Source organism: Corylus avellana, chromosome 2, assembly GCF_965113065.1.
Source record: "Corylus avellana chromosome 2, dhCorAvel1.hap1.2, whole genome shotgun sequence".
NCBI lineage: Eukaryota > Viridiplantae > Streptophyta > Magnoliopsida > Fagales > Betulaceae > Corylus > Corylus avellana.
Genome location: NC_142491.1, coordinates 7,150,012 through 7,173,804, shown reverse-complemented (window position 1 = coordinate 7,173,804; position 23,793 = coordinate 7,150,012). Strand labels below are relative to the sequence as shown.

The following is a 23,793-nucleotide window of genomic DNA, read 5'->3' as shown; positions in this document are numbered from 1 at the left end:
ACTAAATGAAATAATAGATATTCTATAAAAAAAAAAAAAAAATTCAAAAATATCAAACGTGCCCTTAATTAATTGAACTGTGAGATGACAAATAAACTATTTAAAATTGAAAGAAATTATAAATATCTAATTGTCGAGATTAAATTCAAATTGCATAAAAAATGAATTGTTAAATTTCATATATTTTTTAATAAAATAAATAAACAAAGAACACCAAATCGAGATATCCCATCTGTCAAAATCATAAATATTATCAATCGCATTTCAAATGATTGGAACTGTGGGCATAAAAGAGTATTATCTTAAATGTCTTTGTTTAAGTTTGGAATTATACTTAATACAGGTCGTCCACTCTCCTCTTTTCTTTTTTCTCAAGTTTACTAAAAAGCAAAAAGGATTAAATAATAAATAGGATAATAATTAGACTGGTCCATAGTCAAGCAGGGTATTGTTGTCAAACCACATTTCAAAATGTCCGACAAAACGGCGCAGCACGTGCCTATATTTTCAAATCATTATCTTCACAACCACACGTATATATACAGCTTTACTATTTAGCTCTACAAATATATTCCAAAACACAAAAATAAAAATAAAAAGTTTATTAGATCTAAATCAATTTTCAACTCTGACTCGCTACCCCTTTCGCTCTGTGTCTGCTCCGGGCTCCGGTGACGGTCACCGGAACATTTGCTGCTGATAGCAGCCAATAGTCTTCAAAACTCACCGTTTCACTCCTATTCTAAATTCTACTTCCATTCACGTCACCGTCTCTCTCTCGGAGGCCTCCTTCGCATTTGACTGTCATTCTCTGCTATTCCTCCAATCAAAAGCACCACTTCGATTGCGTGAGTCCCATTGACTTCTATATTTTTTCACTCTTTTTTTTTTAAAAAAATTTTAATTTGAGTTCGAGATCTCATGGATATTGAGCTTTTGCTTTTCACATTTTCGCTTTGAGCTTATAGGCTCGGTTTGGTTACCAAGGAAAGGTTTTAGCAGAAGAAAAGAAAACAGATCTCGGGTGAAAGAGACTGAGAAGAATGAAGTTTTCAGCTTAACTTGCAAATTCTTTTTTCTTTTCTTCCACTTTCCTACCTACCAAACAGAGCATATAAAAGCCACTGTTACTTGCTAGTGGAGTATCAGCTGATTTATCGAGATCTAACTATATTCGAAACAATGCAATGACAATAAATATGTGTGCGTGTTTTCAAATTAATTTGTTTTGTAGATTATTCTTGGGTTGTAGAGATAGCATTCTTGAGGAGCTGAAATTCGTGGCATTCGATTAAGAAGTTGTTCAGTTTGCCATGGAAGAGTATGTATCCCTCCATTATGAATCTTCTTATCTGAATCTCAATACTCACACCGTTGTATATATAGATAGATACACACATATGAATGAATGTATTGCATATACAATTTATAAGTATGAACTAATTCATAGTGTGAAATTGCAAGTGACATTATATATATCTGTGTATGTATGTATGTATGTATGTATGTATGTATGTATGCATGCGCGAATTCATGTACTTGTCTATCATACTTATGGATTATGACATGTCTAAATATAGGGAAGATGCTGTGGAGGTTCTACAAAGATACAGACGGGACAGGCGAATACTTCTTGATTTTATACTATCCGGTAGTCTGATAAAGAAAGTTGCGATGCCTCCTGGTGCGGTTACACTAGATGATGTGGATCTGGACCAAGTTAGTGTCGATTATGTCCTCAATTGTGCTAAAAAAGGTGGCTGACCATGTTTCTAACTTCCTTTGGGCTAGATTTTTACTAGAATTTGTTATTCAAATGACACTTTTTTAGTGCAGGTGGGATGCTTGAACTATCTGAAGCTATTAGAGATTATCATGATCACACCGGGTTACCTCAAGTTGTAAGCCTCGACTCACTGTGTGCAATTTGTGACATTGTTTACTGGCTTTTTATTCATTACATTAATCATGTAGGTGATTGCACATGTGTTGTGTGCATGAGCTGGCCTGCTAATGATTTATGTACCTGCTTGCCAATATCTGTTAATTGTTCATCGATCATTTTGTTTATCTTGTTCTTGCTGTTAATGTTTGAACTTTAATCCTTTTGCCTTTATCAGAGGAATACAGGTTATGCTGGTGAATTTTATTTGGTTACAAATCCTGAATATTCAGGTTCACCTCCAAAACGGGCACCACCTCCTGTTCCTGCTTTCACACCTCCTCCTGTATACACACCATCTCCTGTTTCCATGCCAGCTCCTGTTTCCACACCATCTCCTGCATTTGCACCATCACCCATTGTATCAAGTGTGTCGAGATCCGAGTCTTTTAACTCCACACAAGTTCAAGAACTCACCGTAGATGACATTGAAGATTTTGAGGATGATGATGATGCTGAAGAGGTCAATAGTCTCAGAATTTCAAGAAGGAACACAAATGATGCTTCTGATCTTGCACTCAAATTGCCTTCTTTTGTTACAGGTAAAAAGGATTAAGATCTTGGTGTATGTAGTGGGAGGATAGGTTCTTTGCAGCTCATCCCATGCTGCCCTGGTATTAAATCTTGATTCTTGACTAAGTGCCCCTTTTAGTCAGATTAGGGAAGGAACCATCTCAAGAACTAGTAGGAATAGTGAAAAAATGGGATTACTTTAAGTTGATAGTATGACCTATGTATATTAAGCATAAATAGTCAATGTTAAAGACCTATACCTATACTTGAATTATTCTCTTTGTGTGGAGCCCCACAGTTTTACTACTTAATTGGTCTAATTAATGGCTAGCACCTTACAATTACTCTTGGACTTGGCTCAGGTGGTAAAGGTTTGGGTGGGTTAGGCCAAAAAAGAAACAAGGAAATATTCTTTTATATTAATATTTTTGACATTTAACAAGTTTTAATAACATTCCTACCTTGTAAAGTATCTTGATGATATATATGTTCTTGTGCACACATAATTATCTGACCACAACTTGACTTTCTTATATTTTTTCAAAGGACAACATAAGACATAAGATAGCATCAGATAGACATAAGTTTGCAATGAGTTTAGTAAGTTATATGAAGTCTCACAGTTAAATGATCTAGACGTTACATATAATATGAAAAACCTGTTGTCGACACAGTAAAGGGACAACATGGTATGTGATATGTTGCATGGCTTTGGCTAGTTTTCGTCTGCAGTCCCAAGCTCTTGATTGTTTTACTTTGTTTTTTCTCCCACATTTTTTTTTAAATGCAACTACCCTTGGGGTCCACTTTTTTTTTTTTTTTTTTTGAATTTATGGAGTCACTTTAAAAATAAATGTATTAACCATTACATACAATATGCCAAACCTGTTGTCAGCGACAGTAAGGGCACAACATGGCAGTAAAATATGCTGCATGGATTTGGGGAGTGTTTGTCCACAGTCCCCATTTGATTGCTCTATCTTGTTTTATCTTCCACATTTATTTAATATAAAATCCCTTGGGCCCACTTTGTTAGAATATAATTAAATGATTGAATTCATCTCTTCTTATTAGCTTAAACTTTTGGGATAAATGGTGATTTAACACACTCTTCAATTGCATCCATCGCCAATCATCTTCTCTCTTTTTGATTTTCTGACTCACTTTGAAAAGAATATATACATGTCTAAAACCAAACCCAATACCTGAAATCGAATTACCAATTTGTTGTATCAAATTCTATGCATTGAGTTGGGTTAAGAATAGTCTAGATGCATGGGGATTGACTGATTTACCTAAAGAAAATTGGATGCTAGAATAAGAATGTATTATCATCATCATCATGACCAAGCAATAATACGATTATTTAGCTTTGATAAGAATTATATTGTGCGGGAGATGTAACTTGGAAAAAAAAAACTATGTGCAATATTGGTAATATCAAAAGAATCTTGTTTATTGAGACTCTTTGCAAGTATCTTTTTTAAATGGATTGCCATGTTCTCTAGAGTGAGATCTATTCATTTAGAATCCACTCTTTGCTGGGTTTTGAAAGTGTAGAGATTTTGCTTTGTCTCCTTTGATAATTGATATAAAAACATGTTATAGATTTTATGAACGGTTTCGAAAAACACTTTTAAACCTTAGGGTTTGAAAGTGTATCAAAACCTAAGGCTTTGATACCATGTTATAGTTTGTATGAATGGTTTAGACACAAAAGGTGAATGCTATTAAACTTATTCTCTTGTAGCCTACCACACATATTATTATATAGGGTTAGAGAAATATTGCAATGACCAAAATACCCCCAAACCCTAATAACTCTTCAAACAACTCTCATAGGGGAATTTTTGCATGTATCACAACATTTCAATATTACAGCTGTACTATCAATCATAACTCATAAGGTCATGCTTATGTTAATAAAGGAGACGATGGGGCAAAGTTAGAAATAATGAAATTTCATTTAATGTTTAATCATGTGATTATGTAAATGCCATGTTTATCTTTATGGTTAGTTGCCTTGGGTAATATGATGATCAAAAGTAAAACATGCATTCCTGGGATGAATTTTATATAAACTGTGGCATGAAAGGAAAAGTTAAAATGCATGAAATGGTTGTTAATAACCTTTGTACTTCTACTGCTTTCAGGAATCACTGATGATGACCTCCGTGAAACTGCATACGAAATCCTCTTGGCAGGTGCCGGGGCTATGGGGTATGCTTCTATCATCTTGTTTGGCATGCGGATCATTCTTCTTTTGTTAGATGAATGAGGACTTGCCAATGAACTTTGTCTCCTACTTTGTTTATGTTTTTTTTACATTTTGCACCCTGTACTGTTTTTATTTGTTACCACTATGTAAACAGGGGTCTCATTGTACCATCAAAGGAGAAAAAGAAAGATAAAAGGTCCAAGTTGATGAGGAAGCTTGGACGTAGTAGAAGTGAAAATGTTGTGACACAGTCACAACGTGCACCTGGTTTGGTTGGCTTGTTGGAGACCATGCGTGTCCAGATGGAGGTAATTTTAAGAGAAACTCTTATGTAGGAGTTTTCACATCTTCACTCCTTTCTATTCTATTTTAGTTTTTGTCTCACTCTCCAAACTGCTAATTACACAATACACACCATGCCTTGCAGCCCACTGTAAGAATTCTATATAGATTATACCCTTAGCAAATGTTTTACCATTGTTTTCCTTTTCATTTCATGGTATTGTGGATCTTAATACCATGTGACCCTGATGTGACGTAGAATATCACTCTTATACTGATATCTGAAATTAGACTGCCTTGCAGCCCACTGTAAGAATTCTATATAGATTATACCCTTAGCAAATGTTTTACCATTGTTTTCCTTTTCATTTCATGGTATTGTGGATCTTAATACCATGTGACCCTGATGTGACGTAGAATATCACTCTTATACTGATATCTGAAATTAGACTTGTAGCATGTTCAGTGCAAGAGAACTTATTGATGGAGGGCATAAATTCAAAGAATGCAATGAAGCAAATAGAGATTTATCTCCTTTTTCATTGTAATGTTGCGAGAGATTTGTGGAACATGGTATTTTAGATGTTTTGTGTAGAGTGGTTTATGCCTAAACAGGTGTTAGATCTTTTGGCTTTTTGCAAAGGAAGGGTTATTCGTATTGATATTAAAATTGTTTGGAATGTAATCCAGCCATGTTTAATGTGGTACATTTTGAGAGAAAGGAATGCTTGAAGTTTCAATGATTGCAAGAAGAAGAGTTTGGACCTACAACTATGTTTTCTTAAATCCCTTTTTGAGTGGATCTCTGCTAATGCCTCTCTTAATATCTCCAATTTTGTTCTCTCTGTTCTCTTTCTTGATTTGTTGGGTGTTTTCTTTTGTATACTCCCGTGTACTTGGGTTTTGCTCTTTACGTTCTTTAATGAAATTGTTTTACGTAAAAGGTAAAAACTTATCCCAAAAACAAAAGAAAAAGGAAAAGGAAAAGAAAAATTGTCGTAGTAATAAAGCTACATAAATATAGGGGCTTTACAAAACTTTTTCTGTTTTGTAATTTATAATTTGGATCCTTTTCTGCAAGTGACTCCTTTATGTGAATCACTGATTGTCAGCCAGAATAGATGTGGTGTTAGCCAGAGGGTTTTCATAGTCCATGCTGGCTCTTTTATGTAATTTGTCGTGCAATTCTGTCTACTAATTGACTTTGGGGTTTCTGAGTGAAGTGATGATTCTTGCCATTCTTATGCATGAAAACAGATATCCGAGGCAATGGATATTAGAACAAGACAAGGGCTACTTAATGCACTTGGGGGAAAAGTGGGAAAAAGAATGGATGCCCTATTGATTCCTCTGGAGTTGTTATGTTGTATTTCACGCACAGAATTTTCTGACAAGAAGGCATACATAAAGTGGCAGAAAAGGCAGGTAAGTTCTTCCCCTTTCTCTGTCATTCTGTTTTTGGGGCATATAAGTTCTCTTTTAAGGAAAATTTGGAGTGGTTGTAATATATATACTTAACACTGATGGTAAATTTTTTCAATTTTTTGTTAGTTCAGTTAAATATGTTGGAGGAGGGGCTTGTTAATCACCCTGTTGTTGGATTTGGAGAATCTGGGCGCAAGGCGAGTGAGTTGAGGAATCTTTTGGCAAAGATTGAGGAATCTGAGGTGTGTGTCTTATTGACTTATTGTTTATTGTTGTTTGCCTATTATTAACATCAGACCATGCTAAAACATTGCTTACCTGTGTATTCCTTCCGTGATTGGCTATTAAAACCATTCTCTTGTAAACTGTTACTTCAACTGGTTAGTTTTGAGCTTTCAATTTTATGTTCTTTTTGAATTCTGCCAGTTATATTTCTTGGCTAAAAGAGGAACTTTGCTTTTGGGTGTTTAGACGCACTCTTTTTTTATACTCCCTGTGTAATTGTGTTGCGCCCCCTTTTGGGTTTTTGATATATACAATTTTACCTATTAAAAAAAGAAAGAGGAACTTTGCTTTTGAAGATTTTAAAAGACATCTATGTCCTTGAAGAGGTTTATTTTATTTATTTAGTCTTTGGGACTTGTTTCTTGTTGGATCAGATAGGACCTTTTTATTATCTCCGTTTTATTCAACTAATGGAGTTTTGCTTGTGATTCTTAGCTTGTTATTTCTTCCAATTCTAGTTAGGTACAGCATATCATGAAGAAAGAAAAGTAAATAATATCATGTTGCTAATTTGAATTTTACTAGAACTTTATTGTTGCCTTGTTTGAAGTCTATGTTATATCATCTGCTAAACGTGTTGATGCACAGTTCTTCAGAAAATCTAATATTTCCTCTATCTGTCTTAGAGTTTGATTTTCTATGCTTGTTCACTGTTTAAAGTCGATATAGATTTTTTTTTCACTCTTCAAAAGAACCCCTATATAAAGAAGGAAAAGGGAGTTTTTCTAAGTTTGAGTAGATGAAGAAGTTTTAATAACATGTGAATGTTACTGAATGATGTCACCTTAAATGTCGGATTTCCCAAAGATGGAAAAACAAAATGGAACCGAGAGTCTTAATTTTTTGCTTTTGTCCTTGGCCTCTGCATGAATTTTTTTTTTCTTTTCCTTTTCATAAATTTGTGTTGATTGGCAATTGTGCATCGTCATACTTTCTGAGTCATGATGCTCAAGTTTTCTACCAATATTACGTAAGCAGCTTTATGATCATCCTTGTGTATCTTTTACGCAACTCCTTAAAGCCTTTGGCATAATCTTGCTTCTGGGCTGTATTTCTTAAATGATTGTACATCATTATTATTATTTTTTTTAATGGTAAATGACTATATCTCATTTATCTTCTTCATTTGCTAATTTCTGAAAATTCTGGGTTGTTTCTCAAAGAAATTATTAGAATATTAATTTAAATGACCAAGTCCACAATTTCTTATCAGTTTAAGATTTTTGGATGAATGATGATTTAACATGGTATTAGATCAGAGGTCATGAGTTTAAACTTTGACTTTATCTCCATTTCACTTAAATGTTTTACTTGTTGGGCCTCAGTTGTTGAGGGGGAGTTTGAACCCACACGTGAGAGAGAGAATTAAAATATTAATTTAAGTGATTAAAACTTAAGCTTTTAGGATAAATGATAATTTAACATAAATAAATGTACTTGTCATTGTATCAAAACTCTTAAGGCTTTTCCAGTTTCTCCTCCAATTATTAAGTAACAAGGTGGTAACTAAATGCTCCACCTTATTAAATGTCTGTTTATCTGTTTCTTTTCTTTACTTATCAAAAATAAATAAATAAATAAATGTCTTTCAAGCTTAGATTGGTTTACATTTTTAGCACGCTTCTATCTCTCTTTTGCATCTTTTTATTTGGCTTGCTGCTAGTGATCTTGATAACTTTCTTTTTCTTTTCATTTCCGATTTTAGTCTCTTCCATCTTCCACGGGTGAACTCCAACGAACGGAATGCTTGAGATCTCTGAGAGAGATTGCCATTCTACTTGCTGAGAGGCCAGCTCGTGGCGATTTAACTGGTGAAGTATGCCACTGGGCAGATGGTTATCCCCTAAATGTTAGACTATATGAGAAACTGCTTTTCAGCGTCTTTGACATGTTAGATGAGGGAAAGCTGACAGAGGTTAGTAGCTTTTTTGTTAGGTGAAGAAAGAAGTCCTCAAATTTTGAAGTTTTAGATTTCTTTCATAGTTTTGAGTTAGTTTCTGCTTGAAAACTGGAATTAAAGCTCCATGGAGGTAGGCTTATGTTTGAGTTCTGTTCGAAATTGCTTATAAAATTTAATGTCTTGTTAAATGTATGATAGTTTTTACTTATCAAAAAAAAAAAAAATGTATGATAGTTTAGACATGCTTTGAAATTTTGGATTTATTATCAAACTTTCATTAGAGATGTTAGTCGGAGTTGGACTGTGATCCGATTACTTATCAAAAGAAAGAAGTCAGACTGTGATCCAAGAAATTGTTTTGTAGAAAAAACACTATGATGATTAATTTTAGCTACATTTTTCATAATTTGCTTGATCGGACCATGCATAGCTTATTTTTATTGCCAGGAAGTGGAGGAAATCCTTGAGCTCTTGAAGTCAACATGGCGTATTTTAGGAATCACAGAGACCATACATTACACCTGCTATGCATGGGTATTATTTCATCAGGTATAGTAGTTTAGAAATAGGCCTCAACGTTCTGGTTTCCTTGAGGGAAAGCCTACAGGGAAAACTCTCAAGTTGATGAATTACCTAAAAATTGATGAATTACCTAAAAATTCAAGAGAACATTGTTGATTTAATCTCCCTTTAAATTCCCTCTTTGGGTAGAAATATTTGCAAAAGAGTTTCATGTCTGTCAAAAAGTGTAATTGGGAATAATCAGCTGAGTTATTGTTTCTCTCCCCCTTTCTTCCTATTCGTCTCATCAGCCACTTCTTATTTGCAAGCTTTTGTTTCTTGAGACTGATTTACTGCTCTCTGTCTCCACTAATGATCAATACTACAAATAAAAAATTGTTCATTGTGATTAGTTGTTTTTCTTTTTATGTGATTGCAGTATGTCATCACAAGTGAGCAAGGAATCTTGCGACATGCCATGGAGCAGCTGAAGAAAATACCATTGAAGGAACAACGGGGCCCACAAGAGAGGTTACACTTGAATGGTTTGCATTCCAAAGTTGAACAAGGGGGATTTCGGGATATGTCTTTCTTACAATCCTTTTTATCACCGATCCAGAAATGGACTGATAAGCAGCTAGGAGACTACCATCTGCACTTTTCTGAGGTTTGATATACCATTGGTATTTGGTAGCAAAATATGTGGATGTCTAGTTTGATACATCGTCTGGCTGGTCTGAGATTGCTTTGCATATGAGCTTGTGATTCTCTTTTTGACATCCAAACTGTTATAAGATAGGTGTAATCAATTTACTGCATGCATATTCTCCTTGAGCTATTATTTTTGCTCATACATTAACGATTCACAGTTTGTTGTGTTATTGTTGCTTTTGTCCAACTGTCACCTTTGTTCCTTCTGTGTCTTGTTTTAAAAAGAATCGCCTCTTCTTCAACAGTGCGCACAACACTTCTCTTATTGTTGCTTCTGTCCAACTGTCACCTTTATGTCTTCTGTTTCTTGTTTTGTGCTTATATCCATATCTCTACAATTTTTAATGTGTGCTACAACATGAATGATTCAGTGTATATTTTATGAACTGATATGTATATAACTATGATCCAGCGTCTGCTCAGCATCTTATGATATACATACAGTAAATGATACAACACATGCTACGTGTATGATACAATAATCATGCATGCAAAAATCTCTCCTTTTAGGGATAATTAAAAGTAAATCAGTTTTAGAAACTTTCTCCTAGAAACTTGCCATATTTTCAAAGCATTTGAAGATCATCTTTTGCTTTCTGTTGCCTTCTCTACTGAAAGATCTTCTTTAGGGTGCTTAATATGTACAGCCATTTTATGTAATTGTAGAAAGCAAGCCTAATTATTGTTGTGTTCATTTGATTATGAAGCTCTTGTAAGCTAAGGCAACTATTTGTTTCTTCAATGTATCTTGGTTATAATCATTTATCAAAAATATATCTTGGTTACAATCTCTTAGACTTTGTTGTTTGTTTTCCTCTGGTGAATTGTTTTGCCCTTTTAGTTACTTTTATTGTAGCCATCTTCTTGGTTTTGCAACTCAGTTTCATGGTCTAATGTTTCTTGAAGAAATCAGCAATGATGGAGAATATTGTAGCAGTTGCAATGGTTGCTCGAAGACTTCTTTTGGAAGAACCCGAAGTAGTATGTATAACCTTTCTTCTGAAGCACACATTTTTCACTTGAAGTAAATTTTTTCTTGAAAACAATTAAATCAGGTTTTATGAAATTGAAAGATAGGGGTTGTGATATGACTTCCTTACAATAGTCAAAACGCTTGTCCAGGACTGTTTAATTTGCATCTATACATTTTTACGTGTAGATTGTTGAATGTTTAACATCTCATTTTTCTGTAGGCCATGCAATCTTTATCCATCACAGATCGAGATCAGATAGAATCCTATATATCCTTGTCCGTTAAGCATGCTTTTTCCAGGGTATGTGTTCAACTCAATTGTAGTAAATTTTCTAGTTGTAGTAGGTCCAATTAATGTTATTTGCTCAAATGATTAGTTGGCTTCCCTCAATAGTCTTATAACTTTTTTGCTTGCTTATTGATGCTTGGGCCCAACTTCAATTGATGCCAATCATAAATGCTTAGTATGACTGTGATAATTTCAGCTGAGATTGGCTTTGGTTAGTTTAGGAATCAGTTAAATTGATAGAGTTATAACCTGGTATCAGAGACTCATGGTTTCTGCCTTTCTGGTGTATCAATTTACATTAATTATTATGTTTTACTTGAATTGGATAGGCATTAACATATTATTATTATTATTATTATTATTTTTGATAAGTATTAAGAGGTTTTATTAAAGAAAAATGGGCCCTAAATATACATGGAGTATATAAGGGAAGCCAAAACTCACCCACAAACCCAACAATCCCCACCAGAATCACCCCACAACCCACAGAAGCACTCCAACAATCCCCACAGAATCACCCCACAATCCCCACAGAATCAATATTGAACTCCTCATCGATGGCACAGCCGCCCTAGTACCATGGAAGTATACAAGATAAAATTTGAAAGGTAATTTAACATATTGAATTTAAGTAGTGGATTTAATCAATAGGAAGGCAGTGATTAATTTGGATCAAAGGTGAGACAGTGCAAAAGCAATAAATTCACATTACAAATTAAGTGAAACTTCCAAGCTAAGATTTTAAACCTATTTTTACCCCCCTCAACCCCCCCAAAAAAAAAAAAAATTTATCAAGCTGTTAAATAGTCTCTATATTATAATGTACTATTACTATTATACCAAGGAGGGAAATGTCTCCATGACTGTCGATCTTTATACTAACACTCTTAACATATACGGAGTACTTTTCATTTATGGATGCTTTGATAGTTACTGATCATCACATCATAAATCATGATTGATATACTAAGTTCAAATGTAGATGTGCCCTTAGTTTTACCTTGCAGTTTTTGGTAAAGAAATTGAATAATATTTTTCAGATATGTTTCTTTTCTTGGTACAGTTACTGCACACTGTTGAACAATCAGACTCAATACATGGACATCCTTTGGCATTGCTTGCAGAAGAGTCCAAGAAATTTCTGAAAAAAGATTCTACCATGTTTATGCCAATTTTCTCTCAGAGGCATCCTCACGCTGCTATTTTTTCAGCATCCCTAGTTCATAAGCTGTATGGGAACAAGTTGGTAAGCTTATATTTACTTGGTTTATATAAGCATATGTTCTCATATTTTGTCCTTGATAAAGTATTAATCACACCTCTTATTTTCAGAAACCTTTTCTTGATGGTGCTGAACATTTGACCGAGGATGTTGTATCTGTATTTCCGGCAGCTGATAGCCTTGAAGAGTATATACTGTCTGTTATTGTGTCTTCATGTGAAGAGGAGACTGCAGAGGTCTACTACAGGAAACTAATTCCATATGAGGTGAGATAAATGAATTAATTACCCAGATGATTTCCTCTCTTTTGTACTGGTAAGAGAGTTTTAATGGTGTTAAGAAATGGTAACTAATGAAATCCTGCCTATTAGAGGCTGTACAATTGAAATGCACAGAGTGATGCCAATTAACTAAATCTTTTTTTTTTTTTTAATTAGTAATTTCAATATCTTTAATAAAGCGCAAAAGGACGCACTAGTAACTAAATCTTAATTTTTCTAAAACCCTCAAACATAATTGATATTTAAGCTGCATGCCATATCCTAGCTTTTATGCACCTGATCGCAAAAGAGGCTTGCAATTTTAAGAAGGGTGTTAGGTGTTGTTCTGATATTGCAGGTCTGCATTTAATTTTGAGGCATCAATCAGGAATGTTACCTCCTCGTGCTTTCCTCCAAAACCCTCCACCTTGATATATGAAACAGCAAAAAAACTAAGATGAAGAGTTTTCATACTTTTAGTAGCACTTAATGATGTGCACTAAATTTTGCAGTTTGAGATAGCTCATATTATGTATATGCTTTTCAATATTAGCTTGCTTGAGCGTGAGGTTGTGTGACCAACCTTAGTTCAGTGTACCATATATTATTTCTTGTCTCTTGATGGTTTATAATTTTCCTCTTGATCTTTTTCTGTCAAATTTAATTTTCTTAACTTTTTCATTTCCATGTAGATTGAATCTTTATCTGGAACATTGGTGATGCGCTGGGTCAATTCACAGCTCGGAAGAATTTTAGGTTGGGTTGAACGGACTATTCAACAAGAGGTGAATTCTCAAGTTAACTGAAGGGATATTTAATGCCTAAACAGTAAAATACATGGAATTTATTTTGTGAAGGAATCAGAATCCAGAGTGGATTATTCATTTCATCTACAATATTTATCAGTAAGCTGAGATTCAATGGTAGCTGATTATGTTACCATTGACGTATGTAGGCTGCTTTTTTACAGTGAGAAATTTGCTGTTATGAAAACCCAAATCTACTAGTCAGCGAAACCATCCTTTCTGTTATGGTCCTGTGTTCTGCATTACGCTAATTTGTAGAATTCTGGATGCTGCTTGCTTCCTTACATACAGCAACAATGTGTGCTTCATAACAAGTAGAGAGAACTATAGGAGGTTTCCTACAACTTGGTCAGCGTGTTTGGTAGAAGAATTAGGCTCTGTTTAATTTGGTTTCAATTTCTCTGATACAAAAGTGAATGCTAACGTATCTAGTTTCTACTGACAAGCCAATTCTGTAGTATTTGTGAAGGTGGAGACCCTAAGATAGCAATTACATGCAATAACGGTGCTGTTCATGTCTTGCTAATCTATGAGCATGGTCTGCTGCTTAAAACCAATATTGAACTGAGTAAGGAAATAGAAGTCATTTATTCCCATACAAATTGCTTATAATGTTGTGTCCATGTTGTAACTTTTTAAGGATTGCTTTTGATTGGCATCAGATGCCTATTAACGACCGGCATGTCAGATATTTGTGCACATTACAAAAATTCATCTGCAAACATTAATACTATTTTGGTTAGTTTCTCAGACACAGACATGCACACAATACTAGAGAACACGAAAAACACACAAAAGCAACAAGCAGAGATGCATTGCTGCGACCTTGTCTAGATTTTGGGGAATGCCCTCCTCATCTCTGTCTTGAAGGGCATCAGCCGCTTCAATGTTCAACTAGTATTACCTTAGAGTATGTTTGAGTACCAAACTCTCCATTAATGATTTTATGATCAATGGAGCACCATATGTTTTGACAAAGACACATGGTGTCCGACATGATTTCCCTTAGTCTAAGCACAGGAAATGACTATACGTATGGATGTGCATTAGATATACATTAAATGTCTCTCTTTGACATTTTTTAAGAATTTGTTAGCATCTAAGTTTTAACTATGATAAAAAGTTACTTGGTGATAAGTTCCTCAATGTCAAGGCGTAATGTAGGTATACTCCATTTTGTCAATCTGGTTCAGTTTTTCTTTTGTGGTCCTGCCTACTGCTGGAAATATGATATTGGTTAACTATCTATATATCAAGTAAGACCTGATGTCGAGCAGTTATAGTGTAGAATTGTGCACATAAAGATGGATTTTCCCACTTCATTATGGCACTTATAAGGGGTTTTTGGGGGGAGTGTGGGTGCGGTGGGTTACCAAATTTTTGTCCTCTTTTCAACATCAACAGACTTATAAACAAATTAGGTTCCTTCAGGTGGATTACCTTTCAACCAGCACTTGGACAGTTGGCTATCCAGTTTTCTTCAGAAAGTGATCATATATGTGATCATTTTCATAAATAATTGGCACTCTGTCTTGCAGCTACCTTGTTTCTCCTGCTTATAAATGGTATTTATTGTACTAACAAATAATCTGCTTAGAAATTGATGTAAATTCACCATAGTTTCAATTTCGAGAAGACTTGTTCTTTCTTCATCTTCCCTCCATCGAGATATTTTATTCACTATATAGCTTAATGGTCCTGTTCATCCTTTTTCAGAGGTGGGACCCAATATCGCCTCAACAGCGGCATGGGAGTTCAATTGTTGAAGTTTATCGAATTGTGGAGGAGGTATGCATGTGTTTGTTTGTCCTTACATTCCCTTGATGATTGATTTGTTAGTTTACATGCAAGATATGTTTATATTTGGTTGGATTTGTATGAAGTTAATTGCCAAAAGTCTGTTGCTTCATATTTAATTAAATGCAAAGCATGTCGGTTGAATTTGACTAAATTTTGTAATACTTCCTGTGTACATAGGTTGCACCTTTGTACTTATCAAAAAAAAAAAACATAGGTTGCACCTTTGCTCTTTTTAATGAATTTGTGATTACTAATCAAGAGGTTTGAGATAAGGTACCTTTAGCATAGAATAGCTCAAAAAATGCATCCAACAACTCTATTCTGCTCCTTGCCCTTAGAAACTGTCTCTCTTCCCCACCCACCTGGCCTTCTTCTGGACATCTGCCTTGGGCAAAATCCTGACAGTGGACAATCTAATCAAAGGAACATTCCTATTGTGGATTGGTGCTGCATGTGTACATTGAGTGGGGAGTCTATCATTTTCTACTTCCTTGTCCTGTTGCAAGGGATTTGTGGTCATTTGCCTTTTCTCTCTTTCGGGTTCACTGGGTGATGTCAAAAGGTGGTTGATATACTTCTTTGTTGGACAAGAAATATGCCATTAAAAAAGTAGTCTGATTTGGAAAGTTGTATAACTTTGTCAGATGTGGGTCACCTGGTGAGAAAGAAACAAAAGGACTTCTAGTGAGTTGAAATCTCTACAAACATGTTGAAGGCTTTATTTTTTATGTGATTGGACTTCTACTTTGGTAAGTAATGAAAAACTTTATTGAAAACGTAAGGCGCTCTTAAGTACATAGGCTGTATACACATGGAGCACAAGCCTGAAGCCCAAAAAACAGCAAAAACACCCACTACTTAGCCCACAAGACAAAAAGCCCAAAGCCCGCAAATGCTAACGCTCCTTGCCTTTCCCACGCTTTTGTTGATTTCTTAAACTTATGTTATATTTTTTTTGGAGAAGGTCCGAGGTTTACTCTGTAAGGGTGGGTCTGAAGGGCTCTACCTTGTCGAGGTTCCCCGTCATCAAATTTTTTTTTTTGGAGAATCTCTTGTATGCAGCCTATGCATGTGAGGTTATCCTTTCTAACAGTATTTTATTTACTCATAAAAGGAGGGGGAAATGGGGGGTTCCCTTTTTCAAACTGATGAATTAATGACATAAGACATGGTTTTAATCTTTTGACTGGAGGTCAGGCATTATGGGGATGGAATTGACTGGTGGAAGCTTACAAGTATATAATCCCATACTTTGGTCAAAATTCCTTCACTTTTATGGAAGCATTTGTTTGTGGAGGTTTTGGAATCTTGCAGTCTTAAAAGTGCTTGTCGGCTTGGTGTTCATATCTTTTTATGTACTCTTGCACTGTAATCTTTTGTAGCACTTACAAATACATTAATAAAGCCTTTTATGATTTATATTTTTGATGCAGACAGTTGACCAATTTTTCACTTATAAAGTTCCAATGCGGGCTGCAGAGCTGAATAGCTTGTTTCGTGGCATTGACAATGCATTTCAAGTGTATGCGAATCATGTAATTGACAAGCTGGGTGAGTGTGTGCAGTTAGTACATAGTTGAGTGTTCTTGTTATAAGAATCTGGATGTCACTTTTCCAGGGCAATTACACTTTGAGTCGAGAGAGGTGCATTTGTTTTTCTTTTTCTGTTTTCTTTATGTTAAATCATCACTTATCCCAAAAGCTTAATCTTATAGAAAGAGGTAAATTTAATCATTTAATCAATACCTTAACATTCCTCCTCACTTGTGGGCTCAAATTCTCTTTTAATAGGTGAAGTCCAACATGTAGAATATTTAATTTAAATTGAAGGGGAAGGGGAAGGTGGGGGGGGGGGGGGGGGGGTGAATTGACGGAGTCAAGATTCGAACCTAGGATCTTTGGCTCTAATATTATGTTAAATCACCGCTTCTTCCAAAAGCTTAAGCTTATAGGAAGACATAAATTTAATCATTTAATCAACACTTTAACACTTTGTAACTCATTTTCAAGTTCTTTTAATTTTGTTTTTCCACACCATAGTCATCATCTAAGTAGCATGACTTATATATGGAGTTGTATCCCTGTTGAATATGTACCAGCTCAAGATGTTATATGTAAAGTCTGCGGTAGATCTTTGGACTAAATGACATCTCTTTCGCTCATAAATAAGGATTGCAGGGTGAGGTCATGAGTTCTATCCTGTCGGTGCGTCCATAAGTTGTATCTACCTTTGAATTTCTTTTTTTTTAAAAAAAAAAAAAAATTGGTGAAGAATCTTATTTTTTAGCTTAAAAAAAGGGAAAAATAGTCAAGATAATAAAGGGTGAACCTCTGTATTAGAAAAGGAAGCCTTATACTCATTTAATAGATGAAGAAGCTGAAGTGAATTCACGGGTAAGATGGTCAAGGTTTTTTTTGGCTCTATTGTTTCCTACAATCTTCTCTGTCAGCAGTTTGCTTAATTTTCTTTTCTGCTGTTCTTTCTTTTATTTTAGGCACTTATATTCAAAAGTAATTTTGTGAAAAGTCTCTCATATATGCCTCTCTCTCTCTCTCTCTCTCTCTCTCTCTCTCATAGTTGGAAAATTCACATTATTCCATACATAGTTACGAAGAATTATATGTGTCTTCCTATGTTCTTTTACATTTCTACCATTTCCAATTTACATTCTTCCATACTTGCTCTGCTAATAACTTACTCATTTCCTTTAAATTTATTTTCCACCTTTTTATACTAATATGGTCCTTGAGTGTGATTTTGGTCATGCAGCTAACAAGGAGGACTTAATTCCTCCTGTACCTATCCTCACGCGATACAAGAAAGAAGTTGGAATAAAGGCTTTTGTAAAGAAGGAATTCTTTGACCCTAGGCTGCCAGATGAGAGAAGGACGACTGAAATAAATGTCTTGACGACACAAAGCCTTTGTGTTCAGTTAAATACTTTATATGTGAGTTCAAACCTAACTTTATCTTTGTATCAAGTGAATAATGTCTGGAAAAACTTTTCTGAGAGGGCAAGTTTTTTTTTTTTAAGAGTAGTGATTCTTTATTCTGAAGTTAGCATAGTCTCCTCTGAGTTAGAAGTTTATGAGTTCCAAATTCACTTTGTTATGCTAGTCTTGATCTTTTGTCAAAATCAATTGGGTGTTTTCTTTCTTGCACTATTTGGGTCAATGGTGTTAACTAGGCCTGCAGTTGTATGTAATGTCATAGTTACCTTGTTGGATTCTTTTTTATTACTTGTTACTGATTGTCAATTTGTCATAACTAAAAATAACTAAGATTATTTTTATTAATGTTAAAATAAGATCCATTCTTGTAGACACTGACAGAAGAGCAATTGCGCTAGTGTGCAAATTACTTTCGAATTAAGTTAAGTGGCTTTCCTTTATGCCACATCTTAAAAATATCAGATGTCCAATTCAGCATAAATCTCCAATTTCAGTCGGTGAATGGAGTGATCTTTATGTAGATATTGATAAACTATCAGTGATTCAGTGAGGAAGCATGGATCTATCCTGGTGTTTGAATGCTTTTCAAGTATTTTTCCCTAGATTGACTTTACAAAAGACAAGGGGCCTGTTTGGTAAAGCTTTTGGCAGCCACCAGCTGCTTTGTAGAGCAAAAGCAGCTGCTGCCTTGCAGCAGATTTTGATAAGCGGCCAGGAGGCTGTGATCCAGGGCCACTTTCCAAGCAGCAAGCCCTAGTTTAATTAATTATTTTTGAATGATCAAATTTATTCGTATTATTATTTCCAAAATTCCTATGATAACCCTTTTGTTTTTCTTCAATCATTCCAAGATATGCGTTTTGGTCATCTTATACATTCATAACACATTTACAACAATATTTACCAAAAACTAGGCAAAGCATTTGAGCTGCATATAGCTGCATATGCAACACATTTATCAGACAAGCTTTTAGCCAAAAAAACAACAACAGCAGCTTCTTCACAGTAACTTTTGCAAAGCAACAGGATTACCAAACTGGCCCAAGAACATGACTAGTAGATTAATTTATCATAGCTATACTCATCCATTGGGAAGAGATGTTCACAAGGTCAATTGTCATCGTTTTCCAAATAAAAAATAGCAGCATGAAAGTTACTTTCCGAAAAACTTTCATGATGTTTTTCTTTCTTTGGTTGCTATTCTCATCCTCCAACATAGGATGCAAAAATCCTTGAGACCACCAACGATGGAATATTTTGGTGCTTTTTCACTTCCCAAACTTAGTTGTGGGGAAATTCTTGAGACCCCTAATAATGTGGATTACCTGTAGTAAATTGAAGAAGTGATGGCCATAGTTAATTTTTTATTCTGGAAAACATTGGCTTATTTTGTCAGACACAACATCAACATTCCTTAAATTTCATATAATTATATTGTCACTCCATCATAAGTAATTTGCTGACATTACTCACATCATATTTGAACTTCTTGTTAGTTTTTCTAATTCCTTATGTTTACTACATTTTCATCTCTCTATTATATGATATATTCTGATACAGGATTTTTTTTTTTTTTTTGGTTATTAATAGTATGCGATTAGTCAGTTGAATAAGTTGGAAGATAGCATTTGGGAGAGATGGACAAAGAGAAAGCCCCGTGAAAATTTTATCAGTATGTATATTAACATATAAATTTGTTTTTATCTGTTTTTGTGTGTCTTTTGCGATTACATAATTTATGTTAGAATACCATCCATTGATAAAGAGATTTTAGTTCTCGGAACTTGAACCCATATACTTGTGTGAGGCAGTTCAAAATTTTTACCATTTGACCAGACAATGACCGCTATTTCTTTATTGCTAAAGCCAACTGAAAAAAAGAAACACAAGGTGAAGGTTTTGTGTTTCCATGAGCTGGGAAGTGTTTAGTAGAACTAGTTATTGGTAAGTGTTTCCATGAGCTGGGGAGTTCATTATGTAGTGCGGATAAATTAGTATAATTTCAACTTGACAGTTGAATCCTTTTGAAAGATTTATCAAGCAATATATGACCTCAACCACCCCTATATTGGACCTTTCCAAGTTTAAATAATTGTTTTTTTTTTTTTTAAAAAAAAATCTGTTTAAAATCAATGGGATTCTCAAATAATTGTGATCTGTGATTTATGCTGTTCTTTGGGAGTGGAAAGATGTCCACTTAGCTTTCGTTTACAACAGCTAATGCGCACTGCAGCACTTCAAATATTATTTTTAAACATTTTATTAATTATTATTCTTGATATCGGATGGTCCCTGGTTCCATTTGATTACCAGTGGCTTCCATTTCTTGACACTTAGTTCCTGACCATTGTACTAACCCTTTGGTTAAACATCTAACTGTCGTAGACACAATTGCTCATTGGATCTACTTTGGTAATATCTTCTTTGAGAAGAGCAGCATAATGCAACAGTTTCTAAATCTTTTTATTAGTGCTTACTATGTTAAACCTTTTGTCTAGAGAAATCCATAGATAAGAAATCCAAAAGTTTCACTCGGAAGGACGCATTTGATGGGAGTAGAAAAGATATAAATGCTGCCATTGACCGGATTTGTGAATTTACTGGTAAGAAAAGTTCCCTTTTTCCCTTGTCTATTTTCTTGAGAAACAAATTTGATTAATGAACAATTTAACTTTTGCATGCTGCAGGAACTAAAATAATCTTTTGGGATTTAAGGGACCAGTTCATCGATAACTTATATAAGCCCAGAGTTTGTCTATCTAGGTTGGAAGCGCTGATTGAACCACTTGATGTGGTAAGATTTGTCCCTTCATGAAGCTACGTTTTAATTTTATTTGATTATTTAATGCTGCTCAAGTGCAATATATCAACTTAATAAACTATGAGTTAGACTTCTTTATCATCTGTGGCAAAAAATTGGTCGAAAGCATAGGGTCTATAGTGCTATTCCTTTATATGAATCTACTCCATTTATATGACATTTCTTTCTCAACGTTATTAAATTTTGGGTCACCTTGGCAAACAAAGTTGCAGATGATTTTGAATGCTGTGGACTCCTTCAATTCATTGCCATGTGCATGGTGGTAGCGTTAGTGGGGATTTCCCACTCTGAGCATTCTAGGGTTTAGTTAGGCTATAACTGAAATTTGCTCCCTACAGAGTACTCACATATTAGAGACGTTATTCTCACTGCAGTTATTACGCCCACATATACTTATATTTTCTTTTAGAGAATTTTGACATTCAGATATAACAGTCAGTAAACCTGACTCTTCAACTTACAGTTCAAATCTTTAAAAGTATAGCATGTATACATTAGATCCTGTGCTACATAAGAATTTGGTAATTGGATTAGGCCAATTCTAACCTTTCTGCTTTTCCACCTTGGTACATCTGAGTATTGTTTAGCACTTGTTAGGTTTATCACCATTTCTGAGATGAGTGACAAAATGAATGCTTTGTGTATGATTGTTGACATCAACCTGTTTTCACTGTTAAAAGATTTAAGATCAATTAATAAAAATTTGAATTTGAAGTTACCTATCAAATAAATTCATGGTGATCGGTTAAACTTTGTATTGATTGATGTTGAGATCCAGTGCTGTCTGTCATTGTCAACTGGTACAGGAACTTAGTCGACTTTGTGATATAATTGTGGAGCCACTCAGAGACCGCATTGTGAAAAGTCTGCTTCAAGCATCCCTTGTATGTGTCTTACCCCTGCTCTTTTCAAGAAATCTGTCACAAATACTATAATTTTTGTGACTGAAATCGTCTCTTTTTCCAGGATGGCTTACTTCGTGTTATCTTAGATGGGGGCCCATCACGAGTTTTCACCCTGAGCGATGCAAAAGTATTTGAAGAAGATTTAGAAGTCTTAAAGGTATTTGTGACCCTTCAAGGGTGAAAGGAAACTTGTGGTTCGTTTGGCTGCTCATTTGGGCATCTCTTACTTGTGGCTAGGAAGGAACTTCAAATTGTTTGAAAAAAACAAAAAAAAAAAACCCTGAAAGTGAATTTTCCTATCTGAAGAATTCTTTAAACTCAATAGTAGTTTTTAATTTTTACGCTTTATTATTTTACTTGCAAGGTTTATTATTGACTTTAGTTTTGAGACAAAACTAATCTTATTTTACATCAACGTGGGCGTTTGTCTTAGGAATTTTTCATTTCTGGGGGAGACGGTCTCCCTCGAGGAGTGGTAGAAAATCATGTGGCACCTGTTCGGCATGTCATAAAGTTGCACAGCTATGAGGTTAGTTCTTTTTTTTAAAAAAAAATAAAAAAATAAAATAATAATAATAATAATAATTTACAGTGAAATCAAAATAATAAATGACAGACTGCTGAAAGGCATTCGAAGTACTTAGTTTATACAAAATTTTGGGTGTCATTGTCTTAGGAGTGGTGGCAACAGTCCAGACTATGCTTGCCTTTAATAAAAATGCATTATGTTAGTGTTTTAGTCCGACAAGGTAACATATTCAAGAGTTGAGTCGCACTTTTACTTGTGTCTTGTGTTTAATCACCCATTTATTCCAAAAGTTTAAGCTGATAGGAAGATATGAATTTAATTATTTAATTCATATTTTAATACTCTTCCTCATTTGTGGGACTAGACAACACGTGGAATGTTTGTAATTGAAAATTTTGGGGGTGGGGGTAAATTATGGGAGTCAAGCTTCGAACTCACAACCTAATTTTGGTATCATGTTAAATAACCACTTATTTCAAAAGTTTAAGCTAATAGGAATTGATGAATTTAATTATTTAATTAACATCTTAATGGCTTGACTTTTTATTCTGGACCCACATATTTCACCATCAATTAGGATCTCAATCGCACAAGGAAAATTTTTGAATGAATGAGTGCCACCATTAATTTAGTAATATTTTTGTTCTAGAAGTTGATTTATCTGGCATGGATTCTCCCTATGATCCATGCCAAAGGCATCTAAAAATTGCTTTTTTCCCTTGAATTGTTTGCAGACTCGAGAGCTGATTGATGACTTGAAATCTTTAAGTGGGTTGGAGACGCAGGATGGCAGAAGCAGACTAGGAACAGATTCGAAGACTCTTTTGAGAATATTATGTCACAGGGCTGATCCAGAGGCCTCTCAATTCATCAAGAAACAATACAAGATACCGAAATCTGCTGCTTAGGTAATACTGGTATCACTCAATTATTGACCAATGGAAAGTCAATGCAGCATAAACGCGTACTTTCAGCCTCTTGCTTATGTGAATATAATAATAATCTCTTTGGTTATGAGAGAAAACCATGGTACTTCTCTTGTATGTATTTTCCATTAATTTTGTCTTCCTTGTATGTATTTTCAATTTATTTTTTTGTATGTGTAAGAACTACTTTTGTATTTCATCTTGGTACTGTTATATGGTAGTTTGAACTCTCAACTGGTTTTGCTCTCGTATTTCTGTATCGCAGACGCATTAGTTGCCAAGAAAATAAAGCGATGGTCGGTTGAAAATGTTTTAGCCTGTGATTTTGCAGGCTAAATGTATTTTTAAACAAAATCATAGAAAATGTCCGGTTTGGAAGTGCATTTGAAACAAATTGCGGTTTTAAAACTTGGAAGAAAGAAAAATTTCATGTTTTTACAGAGAAGGCAAAGGATATATATATTTTTTTTTTTAAAAAAAAAAAATGCACGATTTTGAAGGTTGAACTTTGTTTTTAAAGGCAAAAATAACAC

General features: G+C 34.6%; 1 protein-coding gene across 2 annotated transcripts; it reads left to right on the top strand.

Annotated features, from left to right (window-relative positions):
• Nucleotides 1-585: 585 nt before the first annotated feature.
• LOC132181527 (plant/protein (DUF810)) lies at nucleotides 586-23,494 on the top strand. Of its 2 annotated transcripts, XM_059594786.2 has the most exons (27): nucleotides 586-848; nucleotides 1,235-1,321; nucleotides 1,581-1,756; nucleotides 1,837-1,901; nucleotides 2,121-2,484; nucleotides 4,609-4,675; nucleotides 4,828-4,981; nucleotides 6,213-6,380; nucleotides 6,512-6,622; nucleotides 8,371-8,580; nucleotides 9,013-9,114; nucleotides 9,506-9,733; nucleotides 10,684-10,758; nucleotides 10,971-11,051; nucleotides 12,103-12,285; nucleotides 12,372-12,527; nucleotides 13,214-13,306; nucleotides 15,044-15,115; nucleotides 16,561-16,678; nucleotides 17,898-18,076; nucleotides 19,670-19,751; nucleotides 20,578-20,682; nucleotides 20,767-20,873; nucleotides 21,707-21,784; nucleotides 21,867-21,962; nucleotides 22,239-22,334; nucleotides 23,069-23,494. In XM_059594786.2, the coding sequence occupies exons 2-27, from the start codon at nucleotides 1,314-1,316 to the stop codon at nucleotides 23,240-23,242; spliced, it is 3,348 nt and encodes a 1,115-aa protein (XP_059450769.2). In that variant the 5' UTR covers nucleotides 586-848; nucleotides 1,235-1,313; the 3' UTR covers nucleotides 23,243-23,494. The 2 variants fall into 2 exon arrangements, with proteins under 2 accessions (XP_059450769.2, XP_059450775.2); XM_059594792.2 differs by lacking the exons at nucleotides 20,767-20,873; nucleotides 21,707-21,784; nucleotides 21,867-21,962; nucleotides 22,239-22,334; nucleotides 23,069-23,494 and having other exon boundaries at nucleotides 20,580-20,675.
• The last annotated feature ends 299 nt before the right edge of the window (nucleotides 23,495-23,793 follow it).

Excerpts from the sequence above, each read along its gene's own strand:
- LOC132181527 (XM_059594786.2), top strand. Across the intron at positions 1,757-1,836 it reads CCTCAATTGTGCTAAAAAAG|GTGGGATGCTTGAACTATCT; the intron begins GTGGCTGACCAT and ends TTTTTAGTGCAG. Across the intron at positions 12,286-12,371 it reads AGCTGTATGGGAACAAGTTG|AAACCTTTTCTTGATGGTGC; the intron begins GTAAGCTTATAT and ends TCTTATTTTCAG.